This window comes from Panthera onca, chromosome B2 (genome assembly GCF_046562875.1).
Source record: "Panthera onca isolate mPanOnc1 chromosome B2, mPanOnc1 haplotype 2, whole genome shotgun sequence".
In the NCBI taxonomy this organism is placed as follows: domain Eukaryota; kingdom Metazoa; phylum Chordata; class Mammalia; order Carnivora; family Felidae; genus Panthera; species Panthera onca.
The window spans coordinates 116839926-116861224 of NC_138343.1; the positions used below are offsets into that span (position 1 = coordinate 116839926).

General features: G+C 39.9%; 1 protein-coding gene across 11 annotated transcripts in view; it reads left to right on the plus strand.

Moving 5' to 3' along the window:
• L3MBTL3 (L3MBTL histone methyl-lysine binding protein 3) overlaps window positions 1–21299 on the plus strand; it is a 130124-nt gene that overhangs the window by 40603 nt on the left and 68222 nt on the right. For all 11 annotated transcript variants that reach the window (XM_078447306.2, XM_078447312.2, XM_078447307.2 and 8 more), the window contains 4 exons: window positions 1226–1330; window positions 6875–7010; window positions 8951–9042; window positions 11575–11726. In XM_078447306.2, the coding sequence (XP_078303432.1) occupies window positions 1226–1330; window positions 6875–7010; window positions 8951–9042; window positions 11575–11726 (485 nt within the window). The remainder of the gene's footprint in view (window positions 1–1225; window positions 1331–6874; window positions 7011–8950; window positions 9043–11574; window positions 11727–21299) is intronic.

A 21299-nucleotide genomic window follows, 5' to 3' on the forward strand; every position in this document is an offset into this window, starting at 1 on the left:
GAGCATGGGGGAAGGAGAGGCAGAGAGAAAGGGAGACAGAATCAGAAGCAGGCTCCAGGCTCTGAGCTGTCAGCACAGAGCCCGAAGCGGGGCTTGAACCCACGAACCACAAGATCATGACCTGAGCCAAAGGTGGACGCTTAACCAACTAAGCCACCCGGGTGCCCGGACATAGGGAGTTTTAAAAAAGTGAACGGAGAGTCGATGTTATAATGATTATATCTACATTGAGAATATTATTTAAACATAACTGTAATTACATATGAACTTGTTCTATATAATTATTTTCTGTAACTTTGATTCTTTGTAGACTAGACCTTTTTACATGTAAAAAAAAAAAAAAAGCTTAAATGCAGCTAATTACTCGAATCAGTAACACAGTCATGTAATCGACACTATAAAAGTACCAGAAGAATATGCAGTATGTCCCTCAGAGCCCTGCCCTCCAGGTCCCAGGTCTGCCTCTCCTGAAGTGATTATCATTGCTCACTCTTATATTCCCTTCTTACAAAATTCTGTGTCCAGATCAGCACAGACACAGATCCTGTCCTCCCTGTCGTCAACCAAGGGGTAGCATACGTCACACATACCATGTGTGTTTTTTTAGACTTTGTTTTTTTTTTTTTTTTAACTTAGTTTGGAAATCTCAGTTCGTTATGCCCTTCTTCATTCTTCTATAATAGTGCATCGTGTGGCATCTTAGGTCTGTTCCATAACAAGTTAAGCTACTCCCTATTGGTTGGCTTATGTGTGTGTGTTAGTATAGGACACATATCATACACACACACAACACACACTTATGTTTTAGTGAATAGCCTTGTACACCTGACATTTTGCACACATGTGGATATCGCTGTGCACTAATTTCCTAGAATTAGAATTCCTGAGACAAACAGAACGTCCTCTGTTTTATAGATATTGCGAAATTGCTACGGGTTGGGCCACTTTAATCCCTGCTCGTGATGTACGTATGTGCCTGTTTCTCTAGAGCTTTGCCACCACTGTGTAATCAAACATTGTGATCTTTATGAATCCGATTAGGTAAAATATATTTGAGTGTAATTTTACTTTGTATGACTCTTACGAGTGAGGTTGAAAATCCCCTTTCTTTTGGATTTTTAAGAGTTGTTTATGTATTTGGTTAGTCTTTAAGAACGTTAATAATTCACACTTTAATTAGGCCTTCAGGATAACATACTAAAACTGCTGTCATTTTGCATTTTAGTATCAATCCTTTCCATATAACAAAAATGGGTTTAAAGTTGGCATGAAATTAGAAGGTGTGGACCCCGAACATCAGTCCGTGTACTGTGTCCTCACTGTGGCTGAGGTAAGTTTGCTTTGTCTTTATTTTTGCAATAAAATGGTGGTTACGGGATTTTAATAATGGGGAAAAGTGCCATCTGTTAAGTACTGCTCTACACCAGGCATGATGCTTATTGCTTTGTACGTGACCTCATTGAATCTTTGTAAGATTCATTTATAAGCTTTGCAGGTCCTGTTTTTTCATCCCTGTTTTATTGATAAAGGAACTGAGGTTCAGAGAGGCTAAGTGACATATACAAGGTCACACAGCCTCAAAGTGGTAGAACCAGGATTTGACCCCACGCTATCTGACTCCATAGCTTTGGTCATACTGTGGTTCCTTAATATAAAAAAACAGACCAATAGGTACTTATAAACTTTTAATTTTTTAATTTTTTGTTTTTTTTGTTTCAAGTTTTATTTAAGTTCCAGTTAATTAACATATAGTGTACTGTTAGTTTCAGGAGTAGAATTTAGTGATTCATCACTTAACACATAACACCCAGTTCTCATCCCAACCAGTGCCCTCCTTAATGCCCATCATCCATTTATCCCATCCCTCCACCCTCCTCTCCTCCAACAACCCTCAGTTTGTTCTCTACAGTTTGCCCCTCCCTCTTTTTTTCCCCCCTCTGTGTTCATCTGTTTTGTTTCTTAAATTCCACATATGAGTGAAATCATATGGTATTTGTCTTTCTCTGACTGACTTCCTTCGCTTAGCGTAATACTCTAGCTCATATACTTTTTTTAGTATTTTGAGGTATCTCTGTGAAATTTTTCAGGAAAAATTGTCCAAGTCTATTTATATATAGCTTAGTCTAGTATATTCCTGAGAGCACTTCTTAGAATTTGTTTTTTTCTTCCTGTGCTAGCGTCCGACTTCCTTCCTCCCTTGAGCCAGGGGTATGTATCACTTGAAAATGCCCCCCAAAAGAGTAAGGTGGTCTTGTGTGTTAGTTTCAGTTATCATAGTATTCCTATAGTAGCTTAGGGAATTTGTAAGAAGCGTGGCTCCTGTGGAACACAGTGACATCTCCTACATGGACCATGACAGTTACAGTAAATAATGATACATAGTTACGTACAGAGTACCTAGGACAATACTGTGCTTAGTACTTTCCCTAGTTCCCCACAAACAGTTGAGACAGCATTGTTCAGTAAATGTAGAAGCAGATTCAGTAAGTGTGGACTGCTTTTGAGAAGTTTAGGTGTAAAAAAGAAGGGGATCTTTTTAAGGGGTGTGTGTGTGTGTGTGTGTGTGTGTGTGTGTTTCAACTCTTGATTTTGAAGGAGATCTATTTTAGTTCGTCCAGTTTTTTATTATAACAGTAATGTTTGCTCATCATGAAAACTTCAACTAGTGTAAGAATGTATATAAATATATAAATATATGTATTTGTTATAAAAAGTAAAAGTTCTCTATCACACCACCTTCTTTTCCTTATTCCATATCCCAGAGATAATGACTCTTATGTGTTTCCTGCGTTCCCTCCAAATGTTTTCTCTGCTTGTAAAAATATGTACATTTTTCTCTTTTTTACATATAAATTGCACAATAATTCTGAAGCTTGCTTTTATGACGGTGTATCATATATTTTACGTGCATATTGTTTTCCACCATCGAGTAGTATTGCATTTTACTTATTTTCTGTTATTCATTTAATTTCTCTCAGACGGATGAACAATTGAGTGGTCTTTACTTTCTCATTGTTCTCATTATTACAAACAGTGCCTTGTGAGCATGATTAAAATGAAAATTTTTGATGCACACAGCTACTTGTTGTTCCAAAAAGTTTTGCAGTTGTTACAAAAAAAGTTTAACAGTTGTATGAGAATTTGTTTGCCTAAGCCTGAGAGATACTCTCTATTTACTTTTCTTTGTCTTCCTCCCCGCCCCCCCCCCTTTTTTTTTTGCAATGGGAAGAGATTGGAGAGTGAATTCTGGAAAAAAAGCAACTAGGGAGCAGAAGATTGGAAGGTTCAGAGAGGGCAGATCATTGATAAAGAGGGGATATGGGAAGATGAAATCCAGAGTTCATGAGGAGGCCCACCCATTAGCCAGGAGCAGGACTCTCCTGTTGGGTTCTAACAGGGTGGGGAGTATGTGCACATGCACGGGCAGGTCTGCTAGTTTGGGGACAGATGTGTGAGGGAGCTTCTTTGTCACGGAAGGTCACGTGAAGGTGTAGCTGAAGGAGGGTGAAAGGGCTGTTGTGAAGGATGGGAGTAGAACTGGATGGGGCCATCTAGAAGGATTGCTACACAGCAGGGATGGAACAGGGAGTGTCTGCCGTACAGGTGCATGTGATTCTCGTTTGTGGTAGTTGTAAGCCATGAATCGCAGATCCTGACCGTTGCTTCTAGGATTAGGTTCCCGGGAGCTTCTGGTCACATTTCCATCAGCTGAACAATATGTAACCTTGTTCATGTATATTTCTGTTTAGTGACATCTTCTTTAATATCTGTTGTTGGTTTATTAACGTGGGACTCAGCCAACAGCACCATAACTCAATGCCTGATGAAGCTGCCCTAACACACATCTTCTCCTTAAGGCACGTCATTGCTTTCTTGCACTTAGGAGCACCAGCCAGCGCTTCGGCACTGTGCTCGGGGGCCGTTCCAAATAGCAGAATCACCCACAGGAAGCACAAATGTGAAAAACGTAGCAGTAAGTAGATTGTGCACAGGGTGTTCGGCGTACAGAATGAGATGTAAAACGAGAAGGCAGAGAGAGCATTGCCTTCTTCGACCTGAGCCGGGAACTCGCATGATAGGCGGCTCACAGTTTTCGCCGCTCTGTGCGTGCATCTGTTCCCAGACACTGTGGGTACAGATGTTATCACGTAGGTGAAATCGCAGCTAGGAAGTCATGAATAATAAGGGTTAAGTGTATGTCTTCTCCCCCTCCCGGCCCCCCAGCAACATTCCCTAGACCAGGTATAGGTGCAGACTAGGTGGGTGCTTGGGATAATGGAATTTTGTCAGGCATGTATTTTGGGAAGGAGGGAAAGACCTCGGGGCAACAATTTAAAGATGTTGGCAAGAAAATGTTTCCCGTGATTGTTAGGGACGGAAGGCGGTGGCAGGGGGATGCTAGGGGAAAAGTAGAAGAATCAGCGTGAGATGCTGGACTTCTCATTGAGGTTGAGGAGGAAGTGTATGGGGAGCAGCTGGGTTAGCCACCTGAACAGGAAGATGTCTTCACAGGGCTGGACGCTTCAGTAGTTGAGAGGCAGTGTAGTTCCTCCTGGGACAAGATTCATGAGAGTGTTTGAAGTGGAGAGGAAATGCGGGGAGCAGAGGAGCCAAGGTAGAGGATGAGTCATCCGTGTGTATGGCAGAACCACTCAGGATGGAGACGAAGAGAGTAAGCCAGAGCTTCGTGTCTGATGAGTGAGAAGGGATGTTGGGGAGGACAGCATGTGGGCTGATAAGGACGAGGTGGTGCAGCCACATTTCAAGGTACTCAGAGGAGCAGGGACCCCGGAGTGTGGTGTGGCCTGAGGCAGTAACCCCGCCTGGGTCTCAGAGGGAAGGAGGGGGAGAAGGAGCAGTCTCCACCTGAGGGAAGCCTTGACAGGGATGTGTGACATACGCTTTTGAACAAGGAGGCTGAGGATGTAGGAGGTTGTGTACCAAACCAGAGGGTTCCAGAGAGCACAAGATACAAGTGGAGAGATTGTGGGGCCAGGAGGGAGAGGTTGACTCCGGAGGTGAAGCTCAGAGCAGTCGAACCCCGAGGGACTAGAGGGTTAAGTCACTCAGGAGGCTTGTTTCTTGGGCATTGACTGGAGTAGGTTGACGTAGCTCTGGGGCTGAAGACAGGAGCGGCCGCCAAGCTCCTTCTGGACACGGGGTGGACGTGGGGCGGGGGCCGCCACTCACTGTTTACGAGAGATTGTACCTGCCTGGAACCCCACCTTGGCTGTGCAGAGGGACTCTAGTCTCCCTGGGGAGGAGTCCGCTCACTCGTAAATCTTATATATGTAACGTATCAAGACATTCCAATTGAAAAAATACTAACATATGAGGTAAACTATAAAAAGCCCATCATTTCCTTTTGACCTCTCCCTTTTCACTCCCACTCCTCACAATAAATCATTGTTAATATTTTGGCATATATTCCCAGACATTTTACTACTGTGAATTTACATTTATAGGCGTACGTGTAAGTACATACATAAATGTGCATGTATAAATACATATACTTACACGTATGTGTATGTGCACACGTAATGGCACGTGTACACATACACATAAAAATCTACATAGATTCACACATAAGTAATTTTTCTCATAAACCGACTCATCCTGTGCAGTTTGTTTTACCGCTTGAGTTTTTGTAAAGTTTACTATTTTGAGAGAGAGAGAATGCGTGTGCATATGTGTGCCCATGTGCACATGCAAGCGGGAGAGGAGGAGAGAGAGCAGCAGAGAATCCCAAGCAGGATCCACCTGACAGCACAGAGCCTGACTTGGGGCTTGAACTCACAAACCTGTGAGATCGTGACCTGAGTTAAAATCGAGAGTCCGATGCTTAACTGACTGAACCACACCTGTGCCTCGCCACTTGAATTTTAACAGTATGTTTCAGAGAACTTGCCATGGCAGGAAATAGACAGCTGCCTTATTATCTGGGGGTTGTTAATTGCCCTGGTTCTATGCTCTAGTCTCAAGCTTCTTCTTCCGGCTTCTACAGGGCCAGGTGCTCCTGGCGTGTTGAGACGTCTGGTGCGTTGTGTGGTTCCACTTGAACACATCTGCTGTGCTAGTAGGAAGTAGATTGAGAGGCTGAACTTCTCATAAGAGCCCAAGGCAGAGTGTGACCCAGCTGAAGCCTCAAAAACCCTTGTGACCTTTTTAAGTCAGAACTTCCTCAAGAGGGACCCTTTAGGCAGATGTATGGCCTCAGCATTCAGCCCACATTCCGTGAAGTGGGTTCTTACTGGCATTCCAGGGAACCTGTGAATTAAGGAGGGCTTTTCTTTCTTTCTCCCAACCCAGCTACTGGTGGAGAGGAGAATCTGTTGATATCCCTCCGTGTACCACCTTGGTCTGGCTGCATATCCCTGTCTGCAGAGCTTTATACAGGATAGGAGCCAGCATTCACACGGTTTATGGCAGGGCGCCCACCCCGGGACTCTGCTGGAGCTGCGCACCCGTGTTGGGCTGGCTCCATCCCGGCCGGCTCTCCTTGGTGACTTATGCTGGTACAATATCAAGAATGGAGGGAGGACGTGTACATGTGGGAAAATCATTCTTCTCCCAGGATCTGTGTGCTCCTGACACAACTGGGAATGAGGCCAAAGCAATGCGGCTCAGCTCTTCCCAATGCGTTGCCTTTGCCTTTAGAGGTTGGCAGTTTGTTCACTGGATTTTGTGGCTGTTAGTGAGCGTACTTTGATTAACATAGGCCGTGTCGTACTTGATGTCCATGTTGGTTTCTTTTTGCACTTAGATTAATAAATTTTATTTTATTTTGTAAATAAATTTTGTATGCAGATATTCTGGGTATTTGGCCGGGGGTGTTGTTTGCCTTTTAGTCAGTCTTCGTGCTTCCCTATTTCAGGTGTGTGGATATCGGATAAAACTGCACTTTGATGGATATTCTGATTGCTATGACTTCTGGGTAAACGCGGATGCTCTCGATATTCACCCGGTTGGGTGGTGTGAGAAAACTGGCCACAAACTCCATCCTCCAAAAGGTGGTGTCACTTTTTTGTTTCATACTTTAAATTCTGCAAAAACTTTTTTTAATTTATTAGTTAATTTATTTTTTATATTAAATATAATTTATTGTCAAAAAACCTTTTTTCTTACATGGTGATTTGGAATTTTTAGGAATTCAGACTTCATTAAGATGCACATAGGCCCAAATTCAAGCTCATTGTTCATGAAAAAAAAACCCAAAAACGTGTATTAAAGTGACAGAAATGTAAAAAGTAGAACCCTACGTAAGAGAGTAAACTGTGTCCATGTACTTATTTGTATACAAAATAACATTTGACTGATACTTAATTTTGAGTATAAATTTTAGTTACAGATTTTTTTCATGTGGTCCCCCACCTACCGGCTCCAACCGGGGCTACACACAGTTGATCTTCGAATAACCCAGAGGTTAGGGGTGCCAACCCCCAGCACAGTTGAAAATCCACATGTAACTTTTGACTTGCTAAAAACTTAATTACTAACAGCCTACTGTTGCCCAGGAGCTTTACTGGTATAACAGAGTCAATTAACATATGTTTCGTAAATTACATATATTACACACTGTATTCTTACAATAAAGTAAGCTGGAGAAAAGGAAATGTTATGAAGAAAATCATAAGGATGAATAAGTGGGCCTGTACTGTGCAAACCTGTGTTGTTCAGGGTCAAAGATACATATCCTTGAAAAAACGGATTTGAAAACTTTGTCCCAACGTGTTTACACGACTGAGCTTATCTACTGATATTTCATTATATAGAAAATCTTGAGAAATTATGAATTGAACTTATGGATCTTAATATTTAGGCACTTAGGAAGGAGATTGTAGTGCTAAAAGTTGATTTAGGTGGGGATTGAACTCATAGCAATTACATTTTTATTGCTGAGTTCTTTGTAATACAGTCTGCCAGTGGTTTTGCCTGTTTCGTGTTTACATAAAGATCCAAGAATAACAGATCCCATCTTTTTCAGTCCATCCCTAATGTATTTAATAGTATCTTATTTCCTTCCTTTTCAAGGGTTACATTTGGTATTGTTTACTTGATGTCAAAGATCCAGGTGACTGGTTTGATATTTTTGGCCTGTCTCGGGGCTGTTACTTTTTAATGGACTAGCCGTCCTTTGGTTTTAAGTGAAAAATAATGTCAGACTAGCATTTTCAGATGGCTGAGGAAAAAATGAGAAAAAATGAGGGTGAAAAAGAAAATCTGTAAGCCTTTGTATAAATTGACCTCTTGTATATGGCGAATTATTAGCTATTCTTTTCATGCTGCCTTCTGAACTGTAACGGAAGGAGAAGAGAGCACATGAGCAGATAAAATAAAATGCTCAATTTCCTTTTTAAAGGAAATGTTGGCTTTAACAGCATTAAATGTGAAATTGTGAGCATTAAGGCAAGCACATTTCCATTATTGTAATTTGCCAGCATGCTTACTTCATAAATCTTGAATTGTCATTCTTGTGCTGATAGGCTAAAAAGATTTTATCTCTTTTATTACTGTTTTCTCCAGCTTCCCACTTGTTCTGACAAGTTAGTCTCCCAAAATAGAATAGGTGAGGGAAAAATAAATTTCCCCAGATTTTGACTCCTCCAGTCCACTAGTCTACTGCTGAGTAGTTCTGCCTAAATACTGATAGAAACAGCCTGGCAATAAGAAGTGTACCTGGGTATGATACATATTTGCTTCCTTTTACCTTTTCTTTGTGTCTATTATCATTCATTCAGAACGGAAAATATAATACAATTTGTTGGGAATAAACACAGCCTGTGTAAGGAAAAAAAATCCATAGTTCTGAATTATGAGTTAAGTTTTGTCTGTTTAAAAAATCGATTATTTGATTTCAGCATGTTGGAGTTGTAGGTAAAAGTGGGGATGGAAACTTAAGTGTGAAATATTTTGATATTTTACTCAATCTGTATATATGTGCTTATCCAAGGTTATAAAGAAGAAGAATTTAATTGGCAGACCTATCTAAAGACATGCAAAGCCCAAGCTGCTCCCAAGTCATTATTTGAAAATCAGAATATAGTAAGTACATTCAAGATACTTTTCCTTTTAAAGGAGGTGACTTTTGAGTGTTTCATAGGATAAAGTATAAATGATAACAAGAGACTAAATATATTTTATTGCTTTGGTAAATAGAGCACTCTTCATTAAACTTTAAAATTAGCTTAAAATCCTTGTGAATCAATGTTTTTTATAGGCATATCATGGTGGTTGTGTTTTATTGAATGGTAGAAGGCTACAGAGTTTGAAGCCCAGGTGTAATTTACAGTGAAAGTGCATAACAGATTAAATTGACTCGGATATTTTATTGTTACTGTCACATGTTTCAAGTACTGTTGAAATGGGATACATGTGGTAGATGAATGTAGCCCAGTTCAGATTTGCTGCTGGGGAAGAGGATTTACCTTCACCCCGGCTTGTAGCTTTATTTTGCCTATAACAGAAGCAAAGTCTGAATGTGTATGTATTTCCTACCTTTTTTGACCTGTATTCCCACTTTCCATTGCATGTTCCCTGTTGCACCTCTGAAGAGGCCCATCATGTTCCACTCTTCTTCCTTGTCCACGGTTTGGTCTAATTGGAATTAACAGAGAGCAAGCAGGTGCAAAGCCAAAATGTCCTCTTTCATAGCAGATAAAGGCTCGGTTGGAGTACCCGCATGGCCTCAGTCTGCTGACGAATGAGCTTCTTGATTCTGAGACCTAGAATTAACGAGATGTACTGGCCCTTCCACCCCATCACCCAGGCCCAGGAGCACTAGAGCAGGGCAGGCCTGCACTCTTGCAGGTCTAGAGCATGCCCTTAGAGGAGCACAGTGCAAGCTCCATGCCCTCTAGGCCAGCTTACCCTAAAGAGTACGATGAGTTCCTCCTTTCAGATTCACCAGTCAGGTAACAGTCAGTGAGACTGCAGAAAGAGACGATCATGTTTCAATAGTGGGATTCTCTCCAAAAGGAGATGAATATCAGGGGTGGGCAAGACCATCTCACCCACTCCAAACACCTTCCATTTGGGAAAGGATTTTAACCAGTGTTTTGAGCATCTGTCTAATGGCTGAAAGATTCTCTGATCAAATTAGACATAAGCGAGGTTGAATTAGAGAACTGAAGGGGTGTGTGTGTGTGTGTGTGTGTGTGTGTGTGTGTGTGTGTGTGTGTTTAGGTAACTAGTAGAGCTAATGAGCCAGATTATTATTTTCAAATCTCATAATCGAGAGGAGAGCTTAATTGCCGAAATGTAAATACTGCGTTGTCAGCAGCTATTCATTCTGTCAAGACGAGGGAGGAAGGTCAGTTAGGTGGAAAACTTAAGTGGCCCGCTCCACGTTTCCTAATCCTGTCTGGATCTCTGATGTTGAGATCAGTCAGGGATTTGATTAACTGCCTTGAACCGTCATCTTCAATTCTGTGCATTGCTAGCACACAACTGAATCTTGGGCTCTGTGTTTGGTGTCCAAGAAGCAATTAATTTTTCTATTTCTGGATTCGTCTACCTCAGAATATTCAAATATCTGTGGGCAGAACCCTGGTAAATAATTTCAGGACTAAAATGTACTGTCCCAGTGTCTGTGCAGCATTAACGCCTGCTCCTTCTATTCATGTGGGATGTATGCTAACATTTTCAGTACGTGGCTGTCTACATTTTTGGAATGATAGCTGCATAATTATAGTAAAATGAAAGATAACATCTGTTCTGCTTAAAGTAATTAGAATAGTATCTGTATACTTAAGTCTGGACAGAGCTTTTTCTTAAGAGGGATAGAAATAACACTCGTGTGTTATGATTGGCATAACTGATCCAAGTACATTTTTCCGAGTTCTGATAGATTTCCTCACACGAGATTCTAAGGAATGCTTACATTTTACTGCACCTCAAGCACTAAATCTTATTGAGCTATATTATTGTCTTAGTTCCCCGTCCCAGATGGCTGGTAATGTTTGGCTTTCCTTATATTACCAACTGTTTTGAATGGCTGTATGTATTCAGCCAGTTCTTTTGGTGCTATTGTGAATAATATCTGTAGTGTTAGGTAAAAGTTGTAATAATTTGCAGCCTCTCATGTATGAAGATGACCTACTTTCAGTAGAGTACTCTTTTGAGAGAGCATTTCAGAAATGGGAGTGAACTTGTACTGACTCATACACATTTCTAGCTTGATGAAGTGCATATTTTGCATGAAATAATTTTCATTGTTAAGTCTGTAATCAAGAACAAGAAAAACAAAAAGTGAACTAAATGGCGAAGAAAACTTGCCTAACTAGTATAGCTGTCTAACTGCGGTCCAAAACACATATTAAATTTAATTAAACTCTGTGAGGTTGTGGGTGTCTTAGTCTTGAGGTCCAGATAGTTATTTGGATGTACCAATGAGGCATTTTTTTCCCCCTTCTTGCTGCTTGTTGGAAATTGACCTGGCATAAAACTGGTACATGCTCTTTAAATTACATGAACATAGCTGATGCATGCCAGGTCCTGGAGCAGGACGTGTAGAGAGGGTGCAGATCTTGCTGTTAAGTGTGTGCTTATCTCTAATTAAATCTGCACGTTTCGTAGACAGTGATCCCATCAGGCTTTCGAGTTGGAATGAAGCTTGAAGCCGTAGACAAAAAGAATCCTGCGTTCATCTGTGTTGCTACGGTGACAGATATGGTGGACAATCGTTTCCTGGTACATTTTGACAACTGGGATGAGAGCTATGACTATTGGTGAGACCTTTTCCATTGCTGTGTGCTTTGGTTCACAGGTGTATTCAGGTCAACCTGGTACATGGTTGGAAAACAAAGATGATGCAGAGCTTGTAACAAAAAAGAGCAGTGGTCTGTCCCACTCTTGCACATTTCAGATTTTTCACTCTTCCCCTATTTCACATGGCATGTATTTCTAAATAGCAGCCTTCAGTTTAACTTTGTGCCTTGTATTTTCACTCACTTCCTGCTGTGGAAGTACAGTGTACCCTCCTCCCAACACGTGCACGTACAAGTGCATGCAGGTGCGTACCTCCCCCCCCCATCCTGGGTGTCGTCTATTGTTTTCTGAGAAGACATGTTAATTTTCCTTCATATTTTTATTCCCCGTAGCAATTTTAACCATTTATAATTGCCAAATACAAATCTATTAATTGAGGAATATTGTTTTTAATCCTTAGAGGTTTGGGATATACTGCGTTAAGTAATAGGAACAATATATTATAAACTTCTATAACTGTACTTAAAATAAAGTCATCATATTTTGATTAAGCAATGGGAATAATGATTCCCATATCTAATTCATGTTGATTGATCATTACTATTCAGTTTCCTGGTGAAAGGCATTTCTGAAGTGTTTAATTTCTTCCTAGGACACTGGCGATGAGAACATTTTAGAGCAGTGACAGATATCTTTATAAAATATGGCTAACATTACAGTATTAACTGAATATTAATTTGTATAGGTATTGCTACATTTGAGGGAAGCTTGTTTCCTAACCTTACTTTTTAGTATGCATACGTTTAAACATTGAGTAGAACCATCAATAATTTGCATTACCCCTCAAATTGGATTCTTAGACACTCATCAGTTTTCCTTACACTGTTTTAAAAAGGAGAGGCATTGAAAGCCATTTGCCATTCATATTTTTAAAATGCTTTCTATTATGCATTATACATGCTTTTTACAGATTTTTTTTAAGTGTAGACAAGTAGTTCCATGATTACACCACACAGAGTCGAGTACTTTTGAATATTTTGGTGTTTTTCCTCAGCTTTTTAATGCAAAGCATAATCTCCCCATAAGATGTCTTTTTACTCAGTTTGCCATAAACATTTTTATTGAAATATAGACCATTTCAAGCATGTACAAAGGTAGAATAAAAAAATGTAGAATAATAGTGACCCACCCACACCCATTATACAACACTAACCGTCATCAATTGAACACAACCGTTACCATTTGTGTTTCTCACTCTTGTTCTCTCTGTATTCCTTCTCCTAAAATCCTAACTCCGGGATTGTTCTGAAGCAGATTTCAGTATCATAGCACTTCATCTGTGTATATTTCAGTATGTATCTTTTAAAGATAAGGATTCTTTTTCTTCAAATATGTAATGTTATGAATGCCATAATGTCACTAAATACTTAACCATTCTTCCCAATTGCCTTAGTTTTGTTTTTGTTTTTGTTTTGAGGTTTGATAGTTTTAGGTCTTATATAAGGTATACACTTTGTGATTGTTTTGATGTTTCACCTTCTCTTTTAATAGATTCCTATTCCTCTCTATCCCTTCCCCTTGTAACTTTTTTTTTTAAACATTTATTTATTTTTGAGACAGAGAGAGAGAGAGAGCATGAACATGAGAGAGAGAGGGGAGGGTCAGAGGAAGAGGGAGACATAGAATCTGAAACAGGCTCCAGGCTCTGAGCTGTCAGCACAGAGCCTGACGCGGGGCTCGAACCCACAGACCGTGAGATCATGACCTGAGCCGAAGCCGGACGCTTAACCGACTGAGCCACCCAGGCGCCCCTCCCCTTGTAACTTTTATTGAAGATATCACGTCGTTTGTCCTGTTAAGTCTCCTATAGTCTGGATTTGCTAATTGAATTCTTGTATTGCTTACCATGTTCATCTGTTCCTCATAGTCCTTTTTCTTTTTAATGTTTATTTATTTTTGAGAGAGATCGAGAGCGTGTGAGTGGGGGAGGGGCAGAGAGAGAGGGAGACACAGAATTCGAAGCAGGCTCCAGGCTCCCAGCTGTCAGTACAGAGCCTGACGCAGGGCTCAAACCCACAAACTGCGAGATCATGACCTAAGCAAAGTCAGACGCTCAACTGAGCCACCCAGGAGCCCCTGTTCCTCATAGTTCTTCTTGGTGGTTTTTGTTTCATTCAAAATTATCTATACCTAACTTGAATGAGTGAATGGATGAGAAAACTTTAAATTTAGTAACACTGCAAATCTGCTCTGGAGTCAAATGTGTTTCTCCCCTCCGGTGTTGGATGTACTGTGATGTTGGCAGTCCCAGAGTGATGACCAGATCCAATCCTGTCATTAATAAGGGACACTTTAGGGGCTCCTGGCTGGCTCAGTTGGAAGAGCTTGTGACCTTCTCAGGGTCATGAGTTCGAGCCCCATGCTGGATGTAGAGATTACTCAAATAAATTATAATTTAAAAAAAGAATGATACTTTAAAGCACTTGTTGGTTAAAATGAGCACTTTTGGTTTTAAAGTTCTGATTCATTTAGGGAGATTTTTGTTTTTTAACTTTTGTCTGATTTAAACAAAATGGGTAAATGTTAGTGTGTTATTTTTGTGGTCTTAGAAGTATTAGAGAGTTTTAAAAGTGTAAGTCATTTATTTGACATGAGGTGTGTTTCCTTTAAAAATATTCTTCTAAAAAAATAAAAAAAAGTAAAAACATTATTCTAGAAAAAAGTAATGAAAAGCATGGAAGATTTTGTCACATTCAGTTTTCTTTGATTCCAAATGTCTGGGGAATAGGAAAGATCCTGGATTCTTTTTTTAGAAAGAGCAGAGAAGAAAATTGATCTCTTTTAGTACTGATTTTTATACTTTTATGAGCACAAACTAATTATTTTTAGGACAGAATGTACTTTGAGGAATTACTTATACTATTGACATGAAACCATATTTTATTAATTGTCAGAAGAAGAGTACAGTGTGTTCTCTTTCTCAATATCCAATTAAGGCACATTGAAAATTGCTAAAGTGCACTGGAATTTCTCCAGCTTTAGTAAATAGTATATTCTTTGATCTTTGAATTCTGGAATGGTTTTTATCTGCATAAATTACTTGTTTAGGTATGTAATTGAGGTTACAAATTGGATCGCTTTCCCAATTTAAAATAGTTGGGAAGTGAGATTTTTTTTTTTCCCTTTGAAGTTTCTTTCTTTATTTTGAGAGAGCCAGAGAGTGAGAGTGGGGGAGGGGCAGAGAGAGGGGCAGACAGAGAGAATCCCAAGTAGGCTTGAGTGCAGAGCCTGATGTGGGACATTAACTCATGAACCACAAGATCATAACCTGAGCCTAAATCAAAAGTCAGATGCTTAATTGACTGAGCCACCCAGGCATCCCCCTTTTTTTTCTTTAAAGTTTATTTATTTAGATTTTTTTTTCCCCTTTGAATTGGATAGTGATCTTACCTCTTTTTACCTTAGTGGGATATTGAAAACATATACAGTTGACCCTTGAACAGTGTGGGGAGTAGGAGCCCTCACCCCCAGTGCAGTCGCAAATTTGTGTATAAGTTTTGACTCTCCCCATACTTAGCAGCCTACTGTTGACTGGAAGCCTTACTGATAACATAACCAGTTGATGAACTTGTATTTTGTAAAAGTATTATTTACTGTATTCTTACAATAAAGTAAGCTAGAGAAAAGAAAATGCTAGTAAAAAAATCATAAGGAAAACACATTTACAGTAGTGTACTATATTGAAAAAAAATACGTTAGTGAGCCCGTGTGGTTCAAACACCTGTTGTTCAAGGGGCACCTGTATAAGTCTGGGTACATTTGTGGTAAAACATATTTAGTTGCAATAAAACATTTTTTCCCTCCATAGAGGAAAATGGAAACTTAATGCAGGATTGAAGTCATTTTTTTTTTTTTACAAAAGGAAAATACTGTATATTAGAATAAAACTTGCTTTACCTCTAAGGTTTCCTATGTGCTTTTATTCCTGGTAATTGTTAGCGCTTAATTCTATCCCCTTGACAGTCATTAGACTAATTAATAATCCTAAGTATCTCAGAATAGACCTAGAAAGGGCTTGAAAGATGGGGAAGAAAGCAGCCATTGAGGTGAGGATGCCCCTGTGCGTAGGCTATCCTCAACACCTGCTGCCCGAGGACTGGACTCCACGACAGAGCATGCTGTGTGAAGGAGCACCCCTCTCTTCCCCCAGGCACTGGCAAGGAACCTTCCTTGGGGAATTCTTATTTGCATGTGATCTGGTCTTTTGGGAACTGGGAAGGCATGGCAGGACTTAGCAGATGACCGAGTAGAATAGCCGTCACGACGGAATTACAGCTTCAGCTTTCCCTGAATCTCAGTCCAGTGTCCCAGTGAGGCAGGGCAGAAAAGTCAACAAGTAGATCAATGAAAACGAGAAGTACTGAGTTACTGAAGTAGAACAAGCATGGGGCTAGGACCTTTTCCTGATTGTTTCTAAGTGTACTCCAAACTTCAGTTTAATTTTAGAGATGGAGTTCTTTTACCTTTATAAATTGAGAGTAATAGCAATATTATGTGTCTCCTCAAAGTAGTGTTGAAGAGTTTGCAGCGTGTTGTTAATTTCTCTTTTTTTTAATACTTTTTAAAAATTTATTTATTTAGATAGAGAGCAGAGGAGGCACAGAGAGAGGGAGAGAGAGAATCCCAAGCAGGCTCCATGCGGTCAGTGCAGAGCCCTACTCGGGGCTTGAACTCACAAACCATGAGATCATGACCCGAGCCAAAATCAAGAGTCAGACGCTTAACACACTGAGCCACTCAGGCACCCCCTGTATTGTCAATTTCTGAGAGCAATGTCAAAGTTAAGAGGTTTGTCATCATTGGGGAAGCATGGGTTGGTGGAGGTAATGAGTTACGGAGATGAAAGGAATGTAGGTAGCTCTACACTTCTGCCCTGAGGGGCTCAGGGTCTGCGGAAGGGTAGAAACACAAACACCACTGCCTAGGCTGCAGGGTAGGTGGTTTGTGCTTAGTTATTAGAACCCACCACTTCCTGTCTGAGGGGGCACGTGGAAGGAAGGACTGACTGACTCACTGGAGGGTTCTTGGGGAAGGCTTATTGGAGGATGTAGGATTTGAGCTGGACCATGAAGGATGATAGGAATTGGTACTTAGATGTTGGGATGGAATAGTCCTGGCCAAAGAAAGTATTTGCTTGTGTTTAGGCCCCAAGGGAGCAGACAAACGTATGTTTGGGGAATGGCAGCTAGTCTATTTGAGTGACTTTGTAGAAGGTTGAAGAGATGACTGTATGGGACTTCAGGCAAAGAGGTTTGGCCCTGAAGGTGAAAATTGATCATTGCTTGTTGGGTGGGTGGCAGGGCGGAGGGAGTCCACAGTCAGAGCAGGGTGTTCTGCACAAGGAGAGGTTTGAGCTTGGTTTTCAGGCTGAAGAAATGAGGCCACCGTGAGGATGGTAATTTGGAATACCTGGTCCTGTAGGAGGGGCTAACAGGAAGAAATGAGCTCCCTTCCCTCTCAGCCCAGAGAAAATGAAGAAATGACAAAAATTTGAGTAGGGTAATGAGGTGGCATGTCCTTTATCTTTTCCACGGAGTCCTTGTGTTAGTGAAGAATCAGGTTTTAAGCTTGAAGCAAATTAATAATATTAAAACCGCCACTGTAGGGAATGGGATTGGACATGAATTAGGGATGAAAGGAAGAACCAGATAACTCAGCCCTGTGAGGTTTGGGGTTTAGTAGCAAAACACAGAGTAACGGAGGCCCCTAAGAGTTAGCATATTGGAGCCAGGAAAGTGTCCCTGGGAAATAAGTTGACAGTCATGCCCTGGATGTAGGGAGCAGGCGAGGCCAAGTGTCCTGTATTTCTTCAAAGAATCGAAACCATTATGGCTTGAAATGAGGACTTGGATATTTTCCTTAAGGAAGCATCTTGAACTGTTCTTGTTTGACTCTCTGCCTAGATTTGCAGAACCCAGCATGTGTGCATTGTGTTCAGCTTTTGGCCAAGACTTGATAAAACCAGGATCTCTTTCTTTTCACCTGGAAGGCTTGGCAAAATCACTTACCCTCTTTAGATTTCCATGAAATGAATATATCTTAGCATCTGCTCACCTCATCCTTATAAACATGGGCTTTTCATGATTTCTTTCTTTGGTTTCTGACCTTTTTCAAAGTCCACCAGTTGACTGATTGGATCTTTGCAGCCTTCATGAATAATTTGCATGTACTTGTGAAATGGACTTAAAAAAAAATATGTTTGACAGAACTTCTTTGACGATATACGTAAAAACCCAAAAGAAAGGAACAGTGATCGACAGTTTACCAAACTTTTCACGATTAGTTGTTCTTCTGTAATTACAGTCCTTTCTGGTTACATTTCTGGTTTTGAACACTAGATGGGACTAAGAGATGACTTATTTTACAGTATTGGTAGCAGAAAGGATTTCCCAGCCTTCCAGCTTTATTCTAAATGAAGTGTTGTTGGCTGATGGACAGAGTAGATGAAAACAGGGCTATTTCTCTTTTCTCTCTTGAGATGGCTTCCTGTTTATTTTAAATGGTGCCTTTGATCGATATTTAGGCAACATTAAAACCTTAAACATTCAAGTAGTACAGGAGCGTGTGGCCGAGATACACCACGGTATTTTCCTAAATTGCGATTTATAGAGAAACACAATAAAATCAAAGGAATTAGCAATGTCACATGTTCTTACTTTAATCACCACAAGCCTGGCAGGTAATTATAAAAACTATTTGATGGCTGTATTAGACTACGAAGAAAAATATTAGAAATGTTGTATATGTTTTTTTATTATTATTTTTAATGAGCCCTACGTGAATGAACACCTTTCTCTAAAAGAAAAACAATCTCTCTGAAATTTATGCAATACATGATGAGTAATAATCCATAATGAGTGATTGTCTCCGAAAAGAATAGAATAGCTAGAAATAGAGCTTTATAGCCTTGTTTATACAGTTTATAACAGAATACTTTTATTTTGTTTCATTTCATTTCATTTCATTTCATTTCATTTCATTTCATTTCATTTCATTTCATTTCATTTCCAGTATAGTTAACATACAGTGTTATATTACTTTCAGGTGTATAATATAGTGATTTAGCAGTTCTACCCATTACTCTCATCATGACAAATGTGTCCCTAATCCTGTTCACCTGTTTCACCCATCCCCTCACCGGACCTCCCCTCTGGTAACCATCAGTTTGTTCTCTAGTGTTAAGTCCATTTTTGGGTTTGTCTCTTTTCCCCTTTGTTTTGTTTCTTAAATTCCACATTTGAGTGAAGTCATATGGCATTTGTCTTTCTCTGACTTATTTTGCTTAACATTACATTTTCTAGATCCATCCATGTTGTTGTAAATGGCGAGATTTCATTCTTCTTTATGGCTGAGTAATATTCCATTGTGTATCATGGGATACCTTCTTTATCCATTCATCTTTTTTATCCATTCATCCAGTGATGGACATTTGGGCTACTTCCATAATTTTGCCATTGTAAATAATGCTGCAATAAACAAAAGGACACATATATACTTGTGAATTAGTGTTTTTGTATTCTGTGAGTAAATAACCAAGAGTATGATGACTGGATCATAGGGTAGTTCTATTTTTAATTTTTTGAGGAACTTCTGTACTGTTTTCCACAGTGGCTACACCAGTTCGCATTCCCACAACAGAATGCGTTTTAAGGAATTATATTAAAAAACATTTTATGAAAATATATCATTGTAAGAAATGTACTAATTGCTGTATGAACTTTGCATTGACCTAGCAGTGCTTGCTTTCCTTTCACATTTCTAAAATAATGACATACACAGACACACATAACCCTAATACATAGATTAAGAAAAATAATAGTGTGAGGAAGGGTGGTAGGTGAGAACAAGTGAATAAAGGGAGAGGAAAGAAGAAACCTTTATAAATATTTAAAGATATTTTTCACTGAAATAATTCCGAGAAAAATCAACATTAAATGGGAGCTATCTCCTCTCACTTGTTACTTACTGTTCAGGGCTACTAATGTGTAAGTTGGTTTGAAAGAGGTAACTATATCTCATTCACCTAGAGCATTTTTTAGAATGTTCTTTGTTTTTCACTAGTCATAAGATGTTTTTTATTCACCAGAAACTCTAACCACTGTGTTACCTTTCTGGCTTTCTATCTGTTAGTTTTCCATCCAGAGGGCTGTGTTGAGACTTGCTGATCTTTCAGGATAGACTCAACAGATCTGGTTAAAAGAGCAGCACTGGACTCTTTGGCATCCATTAGACCACTATTTTCCAAAGTGTGTTCTACAGAACACTGGTGTTCCACGTGATGTTAATGGATTGCCCACTAGAGCAGTGTTTCATAGTTAAGTATCTTTAGGAAATGCTAGGTTAAATAATTTGAAACTTGTTTGTATATAGTATAATTTCACAGTCTTCAGTATGCTAATGATGCATTAAATATTTTGACTGTTTGGCCCTGATTTTCTTTTTTAACTTCATTACACCCTTTATGTTTGAAGACACCAATGGGGATTGTTCTACCAACTTTTTTTTTTTTCTTTTTTTTTGTCCTTTACAGATTTTAATTGTGATCTGTCTCTAGATGCCTCCACATTTATTTTGTAGTATTGTTATAACTATTCCTTTGTAACTATAGCCTCCACTGCCTTATGTTGTGTTTACCTGGCAAAACCCCAACCCTGGTTCAACTAACTTTGTGTCTACCTCATGCTTGTCCCTGAGTGGTTGAATGTGGCTAGAGAAAGGCACGACATGCTCACTGGTCTGACTTCACATTCATGACTGCTACCCTCCGGTGAGCCCTAAGGCCTGCCCCACAATCCTACTAAACAGATTCCTGTTTGTTCTTCCATACCACTCAGTTCCACTCCTTTTTCCCCCAGACGTCTCTTAACCTCCATTTCCCACCCTCCCTCTCCACTGATAGCCTTGTGTCCTGGTCATTGAAGAAAAAGACAGTCAGGGGAGGCGTCCTCGTGCTCCCACTGTTGTCTGGTGGGTGTATTCCTGATCTCTACCCATCGACAGGACCCTCTCTGTGACGGTGGGTGTGCCTGTCCCTGCCTCAGGGGCCCAGTCTCACACACAGGGTTCCATTTCCTCACCAGGTCATCCCTCTTTGTTGATTATTTCTACCAGTATCCAAACAGGAGAAAGGATTTAGCAGGTTTTTTTGATAACTGGGGGAGCCCTAGCACATAGAACACTACCCTGATCATGGTAGTTGGTCAGCATGTATTTCTTGAATAAATGAAGTAATAGTTCCCATCTTTTAAAAAGAGTTTTATTTTAAAGTAATTTTAAACTTAAAAAATAGTGTAGAGTGCGGTGCCTGGCTGGCTCAGTCGGTAAAGCATGCGATGCTTGATCTCACAGTCATGAGTTTGAGCCCCTCGTTGGGGATAGAGTTTACTTTTAAAAAAGTAGTACAGAGAATTTACGTATATTCTTCACTCAGCTTCCCCTTGAGTATTTCCCAACTTGAAAAAACAAAAAAAACAAAAACAAAAAACAAAAGTTTCCTTTTGCTGTCTAATGTTACAGGTCTCTGTTTCCTTTTA